Source organism: Cyprinus carpio, unplaced genomic scaffold, assembly GCF_018340385.1.
Source record: "Cyprinus carpio isolate SPL01 unplaced genomic scaffold, ASM1834038v1 S000000972, whole genome shotgun sequence".
NCBI classification, from domain to species: domain Eukaryota; kingdom Metazoa; phylum Chordata; class Actinopteri; order Cypriniformes; family Cyprinidae; genus Cyprinus; species Cyprinus carpio.
In genome coordinates this window covers 631,717-647,098 of record NW_024873695.1, presented here as the reverse complement: position 1 = coordinate 647,098, position 15,382 = coordinate 631,717, and the positions used below count along the sequence as shown (strand labels likewise).

The window sequence follows — 15,382 nt, the reverse complement described above, 5'->3', positions numbered from 1 at the left end:
CAACCTTGAAAAGCTACTTAAGGACATGATTCATTTGAGCTCAACATAACATCCTATTTACTTCTATTAGGATGCTACTTATTCAGTTGTTTGATGTATTGAGGTGATACGCAGAGATCCAGAATGCAGCACATGAAAGTTCCACTGCAAGCACAATAGAGAGAAACATTTGATCATCAGTTGTCATTGTAATGAGCCCTGGAGGCCTGAGGAGTTGTATTCTGTCTTTGTGTCACAGAAATGAATCTGTAATGCCTCTGTAGTGGGGTGGGGTATAGATTTAGAGAGCAAGACAAACACAGTGGGTTTGACTCATGTTGACTGGCTAGCTCATCATTACAAACAAATAAAGGTACCATTGTATCCAATAATGGGATTGTGTTGAAATTCCCTCCTCTAATGGGAAGTAATGAATACATAATAGGCCATAAGCAGTAGCATCAACCACTCAACGCTGTCTGCCGCTCGCCTCTCAAAGTAAGTTTATTCTAGCGCAAGATGAGTCAAACTCATTCAGGTTATTGTTTATCTGACCTGCATGCATTTCTATCTTAATCAGTCTAGATAACTCTTTTTAACATGAGCGAAGCTGAAAGCTCGGCTGTGCTGTTGCTTATTATTTTGATAATTATTTGTGATAATTAGGTGCAGGTTTGCTCTATTAGACTCACGCTGAATTTAAACAGTAATTACTCTGACTAAAGTGGCTTGCTATGGCTCAATGGGGTATGCGTTGGGTTTTAGAATAGACAAATACATACAAAACTTATTAGTACGAGAGGCAAGCTTCACTATTACTGTTGCTCCAAACCCTTAATCCTGATAGAAGTTTTTAACTTCACTACTTAACTCATTCTACACTGTTTGTGCTGAGTGGACCTCAAATTATGTGGCAACTTTTGCAACTTTGACATTTCCTTGAGTGAATTATGAATGCAGAGGCTGTGGCTGTTTAGTTTGTGGGTGTGAAAGACAGACACATTTTCACTCTGAATATTGACCATATTGAATGCTGGGAAATTACCACTCTTAACAGCCACTTGTAAAGCAATGTTGAGTGTGACCTGCATATGATATATCATCTGACAGCGATTAATTTCAGTGCTGAACCTCAGTGCCCCACAACCTCGACAGAGGACTGCCGAACACATGTTTTAATGACATGTTAAAATATGGTGGTAAATATGTCACATCTGCCCGGGTGAAAGAGAGGAGAAAGCAACTCACTGCTGATTTTCAATTTAAAAGGCAATTTACCGGCAGTTTGGGTGAGAAAGGTCTCAACTCCAATCTAGGTAGATGCATTTGCATAATTGCCACATAAAGCGATAATTTGCACTTGTAAATCTTAATTTGATAATATGTCTCTGTAGCTCACCATGTGCCTGTGTGTGTGCGAGAGAGAGAGAGAGAGAGAGAGAGAGACAGAGACACAGAGAGAGAGAGAGAGAGAGAGAGAGAGAGAGAGAGAGATGTATAGGGTTGGACTGTACTCTTAGGCTCTGCTCTAAAATCTAGTGAGTTGCCTATGTAGACAGCATTTTAGGCAACATCATAGGCATGCTACAGCAATGAGACTCCCATAATGCACTACAGAGTGCTAAATAGAAAGATTTATTTTATTTTATTTTATTTTATTTATTTAGCTACTTACAATATTGTACATTAACTTAGAAATGTTAATGAAAGTGAAAAAAAGTTGTGACATTTGCCAAGTATGGTAACCCATACTCGGAATTAGTGCTCTGCATTTATCCCATCCAAGTGCACACACACAGCAGTGAGTAGTGAACACACCGTGAACACATACCCGGAACAGTGGGCAGCTATATCCAGCACCCAGGGAGCAACTGGGGGTTCAGTGCCTTGCTCAAGGGCACTTCATCCATGGGTATTGAGGGTGGAAGAGAGCGCTGTTCATTCACCCCCCACCCCACCCCCCACCAACAACTCCTGCCAGCACCAAGACTCGAACCTGCGACCTTCAGGTTACAAAATTATAAATTTAGAGCTACAACTGCTTGTTACCATACAGTACATTTAGAGTGCCAACTTTGTACCTCATCTAACCCTAGAAGGTGTGTATTCCAAGCTAACAGAACTTTAGCGAATATTCTGTCAAGATTCTCTCAAAGTTATGAATGAAGGTTCTTCCTGTAATGTTAATATAATGTTTATTCAGAGTTACCTGGTCTTTTAACAACATTTTCTAAATGTTAGCGCAACAAAATAATTGTTAAGGAATTTTTTTTTTTTTTATTTTAGCTGAATGTTTGTCTACTGTTTTTAAAGATGTAAGTATTTACTACTTGTTTCGGAACGTTCAAAGAACATTTAAAAGAAACGTTCCTGTAATGCTTGCAAATAAAAATAAATGGAATGCTGTGTGTGTGTGTGTGTGTGTGTGTGTGTGTGTGTGTGTGTGTGTGTGTGTGTGTGTGTGTGTGTGTGTGTGTGTATGTATGAAACAAGTAGTAAATATTTACATCTTTAAAAACAGTAGACATTATATATATATATATATATATATATATATATATATATATATATATATATATATATATATATATATATATATATATAAACTGGACATTCTGAACATCCAGAAATAATGTTTGCATAATTTAATGGGAACATTGACAAAACGTTCTTAGGGGGTGTTTACACGACACTGAAATTATTTTATGTGTCGGCAATTCATTTACATAACAATGTCAATTTTGGGGTCCTGAAAATGCTATTTTTTGAAAAAAGGTTTTTGTGTAAACTGTAAAAACTTCAAAGAGCGTACCAGCGGTATCCAGTGGGCCTCCCCCTGACCAGATGTCGATCTCACCATCTGAGGGAGAGCTGTCCGATGAAGATTCGGCCGAGCTGCTGCCCCCTGGGAAAGTGGCAATGCCTGAATCGGATCCGAAGATGACAGCTATGCTTTCCCGAGCCATCGAGAGGGTAGGGCTCGAGTAGAAATCTCAACAGCTTCCCGAAGCCCTCAAGGCAGGATGATTGGTTTCTCGAGGTGGCTCGTGCTGGTTCTCAGAGCCCCAGCCTTTCTTCCCGGAAGTGCATGACGAGCTCACCAGGTCGTGAATGGCACCTTTAACTGCCAGAAACCAGGCAGTGGGCTCCTCCTCCCTCACCACCCTCTACGGCGGTGCAGCAAAGGTGTATTCAGTGATTTTCCCAGTGGAGCGGGCGGTTGCAATGCAATTGTGTCCTAAATCTGCCTCCTGCTGGCGGGGAGACCTGGTGGTTCCTTCCTGGACCTGTAGGCATTCGTCTGGTCTAACCAGCAGTGGCTATATGGCTTGCGGGGTAGCTGCTTCCGCCTTACACGGAATGGCATTACTGCAGGTGCACCAGGCCAAGGTACTGAAGAAACTGCACGAGGGTGGTGACGATCTGGAAGTTCTGAAAGAACTCTGAACCGCCACAAAATCACTACAGCAGGGCCCATTCGAGCCAATTCGAGCCTTTGCATTCAGTTGAGCTAAAGTGTCTTTCATTGAAAACTCCTGCTTGCACTGGCCTCCATCAAGAGGGTAGGGGACCTGCACGCATTTTCGGTCGACGATTTGTGCCTAGAGTTTGGGCAGGCTGACTCCCATGTAATGCTGAGGCCCCGGCCCGGCTACGTGGCCAAGGTTCCCAATACACCCTTCAAAGACCAAGTGGTGAACCTGCAAGCACTGCCCCTGGAGGAGGCAGACCCAGCCCTGGCTTTGCTCTGTCCTGTCCGAGCATTGAGATGCTACATAAACTGGACACAAAGCTTCAGGACCTCAGACCAGCTCTTTGTCTGTTAAGGAGGCCGGCATAAGGGGAATGCCGTCTCTAAGCAGAGGATGGCCCACTGGATTGTGGATGCTATTAACCCTGGCTTATCAGGCACAGGGTGTGCCCTGCCCGTTCAGGTTGCAAGCTCACTTAACTACAAGTGTTGCATCCTCCTGGGTGATGACTCGTGGTGCCTCGCTGACAGATATTTGTAGAGCTGCGGGCTAGCCGACCCCTAACACATTCGCTAGATTCTATAGACTTTGTGTAGAGTTGGTATCTTCCTGTGTTCTCACCTCAAACAGGTAGTGGCACCGAGAGGCCCCAGTTAGTGTCGCCTTGCTAAAACTGCTCCAGAGTGTCTGTACTGTAGAACCTGTTGAGATCCCCCATCACCCTAGGCAGCCAGATGTGGCGGAATGTCCGGTGCCAGGCCTTCATGATGAATCCATGAGGACCATGGAAGGCTGGGTTCCATATTGAGACCTAAGCGGTACTCATATGTGTATAGTCCATGGTATAGCCTTAGAGCCTGTGTTTCCCCGGCAGACTTCTGCCTTCCCAAGAGGCTTTTAATCAACTCAAATTTCTCCATATAAACCTAAACGGATGCTATATGTGTATCTGCTTCCAAAAACTCCTTCGGGAAGGATGGGGCTTCCGCAGCATCCCTGTTCCAAGCGGAATGGGTAAGTTTTCCCAGTGTTATCCAATCTCACCCTGTGAGGTAGTGCTTTGACAGTGGTAAGTGGAACTACTTGTTCCGAGCCCCGGCCTACACCAAATAAGGGCGCAGATGGCTCGCACAGGGCACTGGAAGGGGCAGCACCCATGCCGCTTTGGTAGGGATCCCAATTCGTCAGTCACTGACATGATGTCAAGAGTGACCGACTGAAAGGGAATGTCTCGGTTACGTATGGTAACTCTCGTTCCCTGAAGGAGGGAACGGAGACGTCACGTCCCGTCGCCACGGTTGCTGTACCACCCCTGAGCCGCCGGGTCACCGGCTCGGCTACTCAGCGAAAACCTGGTATGCATTGCACCTGCTGCCTTATTATACTCATGATGTGATCAGCGGCAGCTGGATGCAATAATTGCATGCCAATGTGCATTGGCTCGTTTAGTTTACACTCGAAGTAGATTGGTCTATCGAAGAGATATTCCAATTCGTCGGTCACCGACGTGACGTCTCCGTTCCCTCCTTCAGGGAACAAGGGTTACCATACATAACCGAGACGTTTTTGGACTGAGCCTTCATATCCAGCTGATGTTCTCATTCATCTGCTAGTAAATGCCATCAAATGCATTTCTACTTAATTCTGGCTGCCTATGGGATTACTAGTCAGATATTCACATAAATCACACACACGCAATGCGCTCACCGTCAGATAGCCCTGATAACTTGTATCCATTCTCTGTTTTACCCTCAGGAGACCAGGATCAACTGCATTCGGATCGCTCGTAAAGGTAATTCATTCTTTATCTGCACTGTTTACACACTTGAGGGCATGTCTCATTGACAGCGCATATACATCAACGCTAACCAAATGTCCCTGCTGCGGATTCACTCACACTTTGGCAAGAGATGATTGGGTATTTGTTACCTTAATGTGGAACTTTCTCAAAACGCAAGTCGTAACAACTGGGCATGATCCACCTAGTATTATAATTTAGATATTACCAAAAAAATACCTCATTCGAGTTTGGCATAGTGAGCCAATATAATAGAAACAGACTGATAAACAAAAAAATAGATACATTGATGAAGCCAAAAAGTAGTTGGAGGTAAGAAACTGGATAACACGAGCTTAGTGATCTGCCTACTCAGACATTTTAAAGCAGATATGTCCAATCCTGTTCATCATCACACTGTCATGCTTCCTCAGAAGCCTGTTTGAAATCAGTTTTAGGAGGTACATTTAAATGCAAATGCAGTCTTGATTTCATCAGTTTATAGTGAAGCAAGACAAGTCAGCTACCTAAACTTTCAGATGCAGCCACAGTTTGCAGATATCATAGAAATGAAAGAGTAGTGCCATGAGCTGAATGTCGCTGGAACTGAGGCACTGCAGTGATCTGTCATGACACATGAAAGAGCCACAAAATGGTATTTGTTGTTTGAATTTCTTTCAAAATGACAACATTTGAAAGCTGAGACTTTGTTTCATACCAAAAGCAACCTGCTCTGTTTTGACTCTCAACGCGTTGTCAGTGTACTCTTTGCTCTGAAATGTATTTTTCACAGGGTGGCTACATGATGTGTGGCGTTAGAGCGCCATGGCTTGTTGGATGTAGCAAGGGTGTTGAAGATCCTGAAGATCTACCTACCTGAGGAGTTCAGTACCAGACCTGCTCCAAAACACCTGTCTGTAATTATCAAGTGCACCTGAATATCTTAATGAGCTGCTTCAGGTGTGTTTGATCATGGTTGAGCTGAGCTCTGCAGGAACGTAGATCTCCAGGATGAGGATTGGTCCTGTTTGAAAGCATCATAGGCCATATTTACATTGCAGTTCTTAATGCCCAATTTAGATTTGACTTGTTGCAGTTCATGAACACACTCATGGACTGAAGCGGGATCTGGAGTGGACTCATGGACTGGAGTGGGCTCTGGAGTGGACTCATGGACCGGAGTGGGCTCTGGTGCCAACTCATGGACTGGAGCGGGCTCTGGAGCAGACTCATGGACTCTGGAGTGGATTCCGCCACCTCGGAAGTGTGTATGGCCCAGACACACAAAATGGCAAACACCATTACTGAAAGGGCAGCGGAAAGTGGGAGAACCTCTGAGATCACCGAGCTTGAGAGTGCTGAGGCCAGCAGGATGCCTGCTGCTCATACAAACATCAGCGGTGGGTACGCCACACTGGATGTCAGTCTTGACCGACTGGGCAGTCCCCTACAAGCTTAACGTGCAATGTTCATGACAGCCAGGAACACCGGAGTGGCTTCCAAGATGGCTTAAGACTCTGGCATGATGTCCAATAATGGCTGGAGACACTGCGGCGGCCTTGACGGGCCAAGGCCCTGGAACGTCAGCCATGTTGTGGAGAGGTTCTGGACTGGTGGCCCTCTTGTGAACTGGCTTTGGTGGGATAACAACAGGATGGGAAGGTGCTGAAAGCACAGGACTATATAAAGGAGACAATACTCTCTTAAGGAGAATAAATAGAGAGACAAACGAAGAGGGTAACGAGGGAGACACAGGTGGAGTAACTAAAACAATAATGAGATAACTAGAAGGGTGGGCTAAGACAATAGACAGGAGAGCACATGGCACCAACAAACTTGAAAACAAGGCTTTGAAAGTCTCTGACCTCTTACTGCTATGTGAAGAAACGTAAAAAAAAAAAAGCAAAAATGTTATTGTCAAAATGCTATGGAGTATAAATAAAATTCAAGCTTTAGTTCAAAGCTGTTGCTCTGCACTGTTAGTGGATGAGTGAGTGGCTATTTTATGAAAGTATTAATTATTAATTATTCTGATAATTAGCTTTCAAGTTCATCTTTATAAAGCAATTAAAGAATTGAAGTACATGCTGCAAAAAGATTGTGTTGCTACTGCTGAACATACTATACTATCCTGCGGTAGCCCACCAGCAGAATGTCTGTTTATCCTCCTTGTTTTATCCGTCAAATTCTATTATTAAGGTATTTATTTCATCAATGATATTGTAATTAATGTCCCTACAGCAGATGGCATAATGATGCACTTCCATCCCTGTGATTTTTCAAATGGCAATTTCTGCTTTTGGAAGCACCGCAGGGGCTTAAATTAATCGAGAGAGAGAGATTTCATGCTGCTCTGCTGTTTGGAAATTGACTGCATTTACAGAGAGAGAAAATGGAGACACTGAGACCCACAAAACCGGAGGTGAATGCTCAAAATGGCTGCCAGGTTTAGTCCGTGACTTTCTTCCTCAAGTTTGCAACCAGTAGGCACAGCTGTCATCAGTGGACTCTCAAGTAGTCGAATGTTGGACTGAAATGTCACCAGGTCTGGTTCTGTATGTGCAGGCTGTTTCTTTCCGAACTGGACTGAATAAAAAAAATAACTGTTGCTCTTGCCAAACTAGTTTGGAATGAGACGTTCAACTCAGTTGTTTCTCAGAGTGGGCAAACTTTCTAAAATGTGCTGATTTTAAGACACTAGATCATCAGCACTGCATGTTCTAGCCTGTTTCCATATAATTTTAGAGCTAAAATGGTGTCAATTTTGACTAAATCTGTGCTATTTTCAAGGAACAGGAAGCCCATATGGCATAAAAATATTTGGGAAAGGAGACAAAGTTGGCTGTAAAAGGTGGGTTTTGAAAATTATAATGTCTATCCAATATGCTCAGCTTTGGGAGCTGGACCTCTGATAATCTAACCAGAAATGAGCACCTGTGCATCGCTGACCTGACCCCAATTTGCCCAAGACCCGATCTGCTCTTACCCGGGCACCCCAGGTTAAGCTTCTTCCCTTGTGGCTCATTCATGTGCTGCTTGATGCTGATAAACTGTTTCTTCATCTCCCTCCAAGCGCTGTGATACCTTCAGCAGATTTACATGCAGCCGTGCGTTGCCAGCATCACCTGGCCTCTGTTCTAATCTTCTAATTCTCATCTGCTGCTTGAGATAATGCACTGTGCTGGAGTATTAGGGCTTTGACTGGGCAAATTATATCTCAATATTTTCACAGTTTTGATGATGATTAAAAATATATTTGAATTAAAATGTATTTGTTTAGAGAGAACAGAAGGAACCATGAAAACTGAACTCATCAGAGAAGATGAACTTACTCCAGTCCTCTACAGTCCAATCCTTATGCTCCTTTGCAAACCTCAGCCTATCTCTTCTTTGCTTCTCATTGATGAAGTGTTTTTTTCTAGCTTTTCCCCCAGTAGCAACTGTTTTGAACTGTCCTCACCGAGCAGCTGACGTTTGCCATTCTTTCTGTAGGTCACTTGATGTCATCCTACAGTTGTTAAGTGACATTTGAATGAGTTCAGTTATTTTCACTCTCTGCCGGTCTGTAGCTATGTTGTCCCCAGTGTCTGCTGCTTGACCTTGTTCTTATGAACTGCTGTCTTTGAAATTTGAAGGGTGGAAGTAATATGATGCTCACAGTTTTTATACTTTCCTCACTAAATAAGATTTGATTGAGGTGATCACCTGATCAGTACTTCATTAAGCGGAACGAGGTGGAATGGGTGCCATACATGTAGAGATGCTGATACATTGTCTATAGAAAACATAATTGCTAGTAAAACATTATTTTGATATTTTTATGATTATGCCAACATAATATTAAATAGATTTAAATTTTATATTTCACACAGCCCTAATTAGCAGCATTATGTTGAAATAATATTTGAGTAGATTCTTATTTGTGTTGTTTTACTGTACTACTGATATTTAGCTAAATTATATAAAGCCATTTGTCTTTCTCTCACTTTCATTCGTTTATTTGCTGTTTGTCTTTCCACTCTCAGAGGCCTGTAAGGACCATAAGCGAGCTCTGGAGGTGTCCCAGCATGCCGAGGACATGGGGCTGATCCTTGGGGCCTGTGCCGGGGGGCTGGTTGTTCTCATCCTCTTGCTGGGAGCCATCGTGGTTATTGTCAAGAAAGGGTGAGCATGTGTGCGCTCAGATCCAATTAAAATCAAATCCAATTCTAGATGTTCTTCCCAGCATCACATCAGACCAGCAGCAGCAGTGCTGTCCAGACACAGTAATAAACCAGCGCACAAGACACTTTAACGCATCCTCAAAGGTTTAACTGATTAAATTAGAGGGCTCCCAACTCACAGCTGAAATATTGCTCAGATATGACAAATTCTAAGGCTTTGGGAACAGCGAGGACAGGTACAGTACGTACCTCAGAACTGCATTATTCACTATTATTACGCGGCACTCTGGAATACTTCATCGTGATTGGTCAATCTGCAACTGCATAATAAACACTATAATGTACAGTCAGCCTGCCATTACTGCAAAATAAAGGCCTTTGGATTCACACAAATAACCTCCACACTGTGCTGGGGTTTATTTTGCTGTAATGACTGGTTGAATGTGTGGAAATTTCCTGGGCTGTAATTTAATGACTCATGTTGTATGTGAAGTGCAGCTACTAGTTGGTTTACTCTCTGAGAGAAGATAATAAGTATTTTCTCTAATACAGGCAGGGCTGGACTTTCCATTGGACTTGACTGGGCTGCAGCCCATGAGCCCCGCCTTGTAGGGGGCCCCACCTTTGCCCGTTTACGTTTCTTTGATTTGTACAGTTATGCCAGTCAGAAAGTAATAGCTGCATTTCCACTGCCAGCCGAAGCTAACAGCTTCCAACTAAGACCGATCAAGGCCACAATCAAACAGCATAAACTGGTATTTATCATTAATTCACATAGAAGAAGGACACACGTATTGATTTGCTACAGTGACGATTAATCTGTCATCACATGACTACTTTAAACAGCTCTAGCCTTAGCCCAAAAGAGCGCACATTTAGAAAGATAAATTCTCATATGTTCGCACCGTATTTCTTTACAAAGGATGATTCTATATTATAATAATGTTCCACTAAGTTATGCGATCTGAAGAGTTCTGAGCACTCTCTCCCGCCTCACTGCCATCACACATAGCTGTTCGGTTCCTCAGCATTACACGGAGCAGTAAATGATTCAATAGGCTATAAGTACAGTCGTTTGTGAAGTTAAACGAATTAGCATTTTAAACAAATCAGTTGATTCATGTCACTTGCTGCCACCTACTGGCATTGTAGTTTCATATTTTAAAAAAGTAGCTTATTTAATTTTTTGCATTTATATTATATATCTAAATTAAAATGTTATATTTAAACTAAAAAAAAATAATAAAAAAAAATCTTGTTTTGAAAGTGACTCATGTGAGCTGTGTTTTGTGCATCACTACACTAGTGTTACTATTATGTCTTTAATACATTGTAATATATGAAAACAAAGAGTTGAGCCAATAACTAAGTTCTAAAGGAGCCAACACAATTACTTCATATCATTAACTAATATGAGACTCAGAAATAATAAACAATTGTTCATTCAGATTCAGATAAACTTACTACAGTATATTACCAGCAAATGATTAGAGAGAGTTGTGGTATTGCCAAGTAGTGAAACCAGTCAGGAACCAGTGTGCTTTCATACATGTCATAAACTGGCATGAAGCTAAGGACAGATGTTTATCTCGGCATACGAGTAATTAACATGGTAACTTGTAGTTTAAACACTAAAACACGATTCTAGCAAAAGCAAAGGTCATAGGATCGATTCTCAGACAATGCATGAAAATCTTGAATTCAATGTAAGCTGCTTTGGATAAAAATATTTGCCAAATGTAAATGTAATATGAGCCAGCCTAACCTACATGTTTTTCTGTCTCTCTTCATGCTCTTCAGAAGAAACATCTATTCGTATCCTTACTACCCGTAAGTCATTTCTTTATTGTTCCATTATTTTTTCCCCCATCTGCCTCTGCTGTATAGTGTTGATTTGCTGGAGATTAGCCAAACTCTAAAAAAAATATATTTTATCTTCCTCTCAACTGCTGTCTTACTTTCTCTGTTACTTTCCTGTCTGTATCGCCACTGTTTTTATGTAGTGTTGCTATAGTAATGCATGTGGCTTGAGGAGATGTGTGTTATTGCTTTTCTACATTGGAGCGACCACTGTCACATCTAGAAATCGAGATGATAATGAACTTTGACCAGTTAGCAACCACCCTCTAGCAAAAGCATGGGAACATGCTACGATCACCATGTAGCACTGACCTGGCTAAGTTCCACCTACATTTTCTTTACATTTACAGCTGTAGTTCCTATTACTGGTGATGGTTTATATTTAAGAATCCGCTCCTCTTATTAACCCTCTCCATCCGTTTTTATGTATTTTCTCTTTTTGTCCCATTTACAGCACTTGTAGACTCTCTTCATTTGTTCTATTTCATACTCTGCAGCAGGAAGAAGGTGAACATTAATAAAGCGGTGATGACGTATCGTCAGGAGAAGACGCGTAAGCTGGGGTCACTGGACTGCAGTACGACAGAGCACAGTACACTGCAACAGGACGATCGCACGGCGCACACCTTCATGGACTCACATAACTGCACTGCTAAAAGTGAGTACACAAACACACACAGCGGAAAGAGTTGCTCCTTACACAGAAAAACTTCTGACAAGGGGTAGGTGGAAATGACCAAAATATTCACAATATGAGTATATAGTACCTGGTTATGGTAAACTGATATTCTGAATGAATGAATGAATTATACACATTAATAACATACCAACTACTACCCAGACAAAAAACAAATAATCCAATACCATACAATAAAAAGAGATCCACAAGATCCACATGAATACCAGACCTTCTATTACCCAGACCAGTAATGGATCCTCCAAGTCCAGATCCTAAAATCCAAATGTTCGCTGTAAGCTGGTTGTGCAGCATTCTGTCAAAGTTCCTCAGAAACCCTTCACCTCCCCCAGTTCCACCTGTTTAGATCTTTTATGGGATTTATCTATGCCTATTTTTACTACATAAATGATAATATTGTTAATAATCCAGTGCCATTAACCACATCTGGTTGACACTTCAACTTAGTAGGTGACGTTATTGCACCTTAATGTCACCCATACCATGGAAAAAAAATAAGATGATGATGAAGTGGCTATGTACTACTGTCACACAAAATAAAGTTGAAAAGTTAAGCCCGAGATGGTTCATTTTTATAAATAAAAATTTGTGATGGTTAATCTCGTTTTTGTATAATGCATATTAAAATAGTTCATAAGAGTTGAATCTGCATCTCATTCAGCCCATCTGCTGTTTCTGTTTCCTGCAGATGTGTTTTATGTACTATAGTTTCACAAAGCTAAAGTCAGACTATTGTGTTTTTGCTTTAAATTTTGAAATTATACAAAACTGTTCATGCCGCATATATGCAACAACTTTTTTTGCCTTTAATTTTGAATGGAAAGGGCACAGGCAAAACCTTAGTTTCTTTATAAAAAAGAAATTTATTTGATTTGTAATATTTATTCATTTGATTGGGGATCAAATTTGATTTGGGATTTGTTTCAGTTAAAATTTCAGTTTAGTTTTGTTATGTGACAAATTTCAATTTCACAAAAAAATTAACGGCATTTTGTCTGAGAAATAAAAAAGGACACATTTTCAGTTCTGATTGTGTAAAAAAAAATATGAGAAAATCGTATCGTGGAATCAGTAACCTTGAAATCATCACATCGTAAACTAACACATCTAAAAATCACACACACAAACACAACTACACGCACTCTAACACACACACACACATACACGCACTCTAAACTATATCTAACTATATCAAGCACTACATCTCTCTCCCTCTGCGATATATAATGTATATATTAGAAAACAGGTGAACAAGTAAACAGGGTTGTTAAGATGTTTACAGTCACAATACACCGTTAATGCTGTTTATCTCCATTAGTCATTGTTTGCATATGCATCAATACTCTGTCTCCACATATTACAGATGAGTGTTGTTGAGTGTCAGTAAAATGAGAGCACTGGCTCTCTGCCTGTCTCCAGATATCTGTGCTTATGTCATGTACTTGTCTGTGTAGCATTGCTTTGAACTATTCTATTCTATTCTATTCTATTCTATTCTATTCTATTCTATTCTATTCTATTCTGATATTTTTTTTTCTCAATTATGTAATTTTGCTGTCACCCCAAATTTTGCTGTCAAACACAATTATTTGAAAAACACATTTGACTAGTGTGTACAGATGGCTTCAACAAAAGCAAAATTATTTCTTTCTGAATCTCACAGTAGATCTGTCTTTTGTTAAGACTCAGTTTCTCTATGGAGATGGACTGCCCAAAGGAGTCAGACTGAATCTCAAACAACTTTAGAGTAGAGGTCTATGCGTGATGGATTTTTTTTAGATTTTGTCTCGCTCATGCACATATGTGTTATCCCACTTCCATCCGTAACTTTCACGTTTGTTGTTCAACAGACAAATAACATGAATCACATAAAATATAATTAAGTACAATTTATTTTGTCTTAAAATATTTATATTTTGCAGGAACCCCTGAGTATTTTTTTTCTCCTACTTTCTGCACATACTGTACATCACTATTAGCAATTACCCACTCTCAGCAATTAAAAGCTTGTCCTGTGCCGCACTGTGTTGGGTCGGGTCCCACGGATCCCATGTGATTACAGACCTCTATTTCAAACCTTTTTGCAAACAAGTTGACTGATTAGTTCAAAAGTGATTAATTACCAAATCATCACAAATCAAAATTATCAAAGCAAATCTAATAAAAAATGATTTTTGAAGATGGTTACACTTTATTACAATAGTCCATTGTAGGCATTCTACTAATTATGACTAACTTTGCAGTAACATGTCAACTAACGCTCATTAATTTCCAACCACGTCAGCTAACTCTCATTAGAATATTAATCGACTGTCAGGTTATGGTTAGGGTTAGTAGAATAAGTTACTTATACACTCTCAGAAAAAAAAGATGGGACATTTGTAGTTGCAAATCCAGTTGCAAAGGTACTTATAGTTAGCACACTGTGTAAAGTAGACTATCAAATAAAGTGTTTCCCAGTAATATTATGAGGTAAAAATTATTCTGATTGGTATACGGTTATCTCCATGACTAGACAAGGATTTATCAGTAATATTTTACTGGGACACAGAAGTATTTCTCTGGAGCTCGTGCCCCAGTTAAAAAATCTGGCAACACCACTACATGGAAGACAGATGGTTGAAAAATGAATCTATACAGGCCATCTTTATCAAGCTGGAGCATCATATCTTGTTTGCTTCTTACAACACCTTTCAAACATCTCTACCCCTTGCAGTTTTACTTCAATTCACACTCGCACAACCACGGCGATTCACAGTCTCAGGAAGACAAACTCCCTCGGCCGTTACGATTCACACCTTCAGTGAAGCGCCTCCCGCTGCAATTTACACGTTACCTTTGAGCACACTGTAGCTTCTTCCCTTTCCACCAGGGTCAGCTTGTGTTTATATTTCCCTCTCTTCTTCCTCTCAATCCTCAGATGAGCAGCGCAGCACGGTGAACGAGTCCAGCAGCCTGCTGGGTGGTTCTCCCAGAAGACACTGCAGGAGGAAAAGCTCTCCGTACCACACAGGACAGCTCCACCCGGCCGTGAGAGTGGCAGACCTGCTCCAACACATCAACCAGATGAAGACAGGAGAGGGCTACGGCTTCAAGCAGGAGTATGAGGTAAGATTCCGCTGAGTTTACAGGGGGCTTGACAAGCAATTCTACAAATATGTGCCTGCTGGGTTAGATTTAAAAGACAGCGACATAGAGTAGTGTGAAACTGAAGGAGAATGAGTTTCTGAAACTTGCACACCTGTGTATGCACACCTGTAAGACACAGCGACTAGTTGACACAAGAATCTTTTCAGCATCCATGTTTGGATCCGTGTTATTTTATCGTTTACAGCCACAAGAATCTAGAGCTTTGCTATTGTTATCACCATGTCAACTATCATGAGTTCAGGAGTGACTCATGTATTCCATACACATGTAGAAAGTTTTCTAA

At 41.1% G+C, this 15,382-nt stretch overlaps 1 protein-coding gene across 3 annotated transcripts in view; it reads left to right on the top strand.

Annotated features, from left to right (window-relative positions):
• LOC109073749 (receptor-type tyrosine-protein phosphatase U-like) overlaps positions 1-15,382 on the top strand; it is a 279,985-nt gene that overhangs the window by 218,620 nt on the left and 45,983 nt on the right. For all 3 annotated transcript variants that reach the window (XM_042753985.1, XM_042753984.1, XM_042753983.1), the window contains 5 exons: positions 5,208-5,244; positions 9,255-9,393; positions 11,193-11,222; positions 11,750-11,910; positions 14,870-15,057. In XM_042753985.1, coding sequence (XP_042609919.1) covers positions 5,208-5,244; positions 9,255-9,393; positions 11,193-11,222; positions 11,750-11,910; positions 14,870-15,057 — 555 coding nt within the window. The remainder of the gene's footprint in view (positions 1-5,207; positions 5,245-9,254; positions 9,394-11,192; positions 11,223-11,749; positions 11,911-14,869; positions 15,058-15,382) is intronic.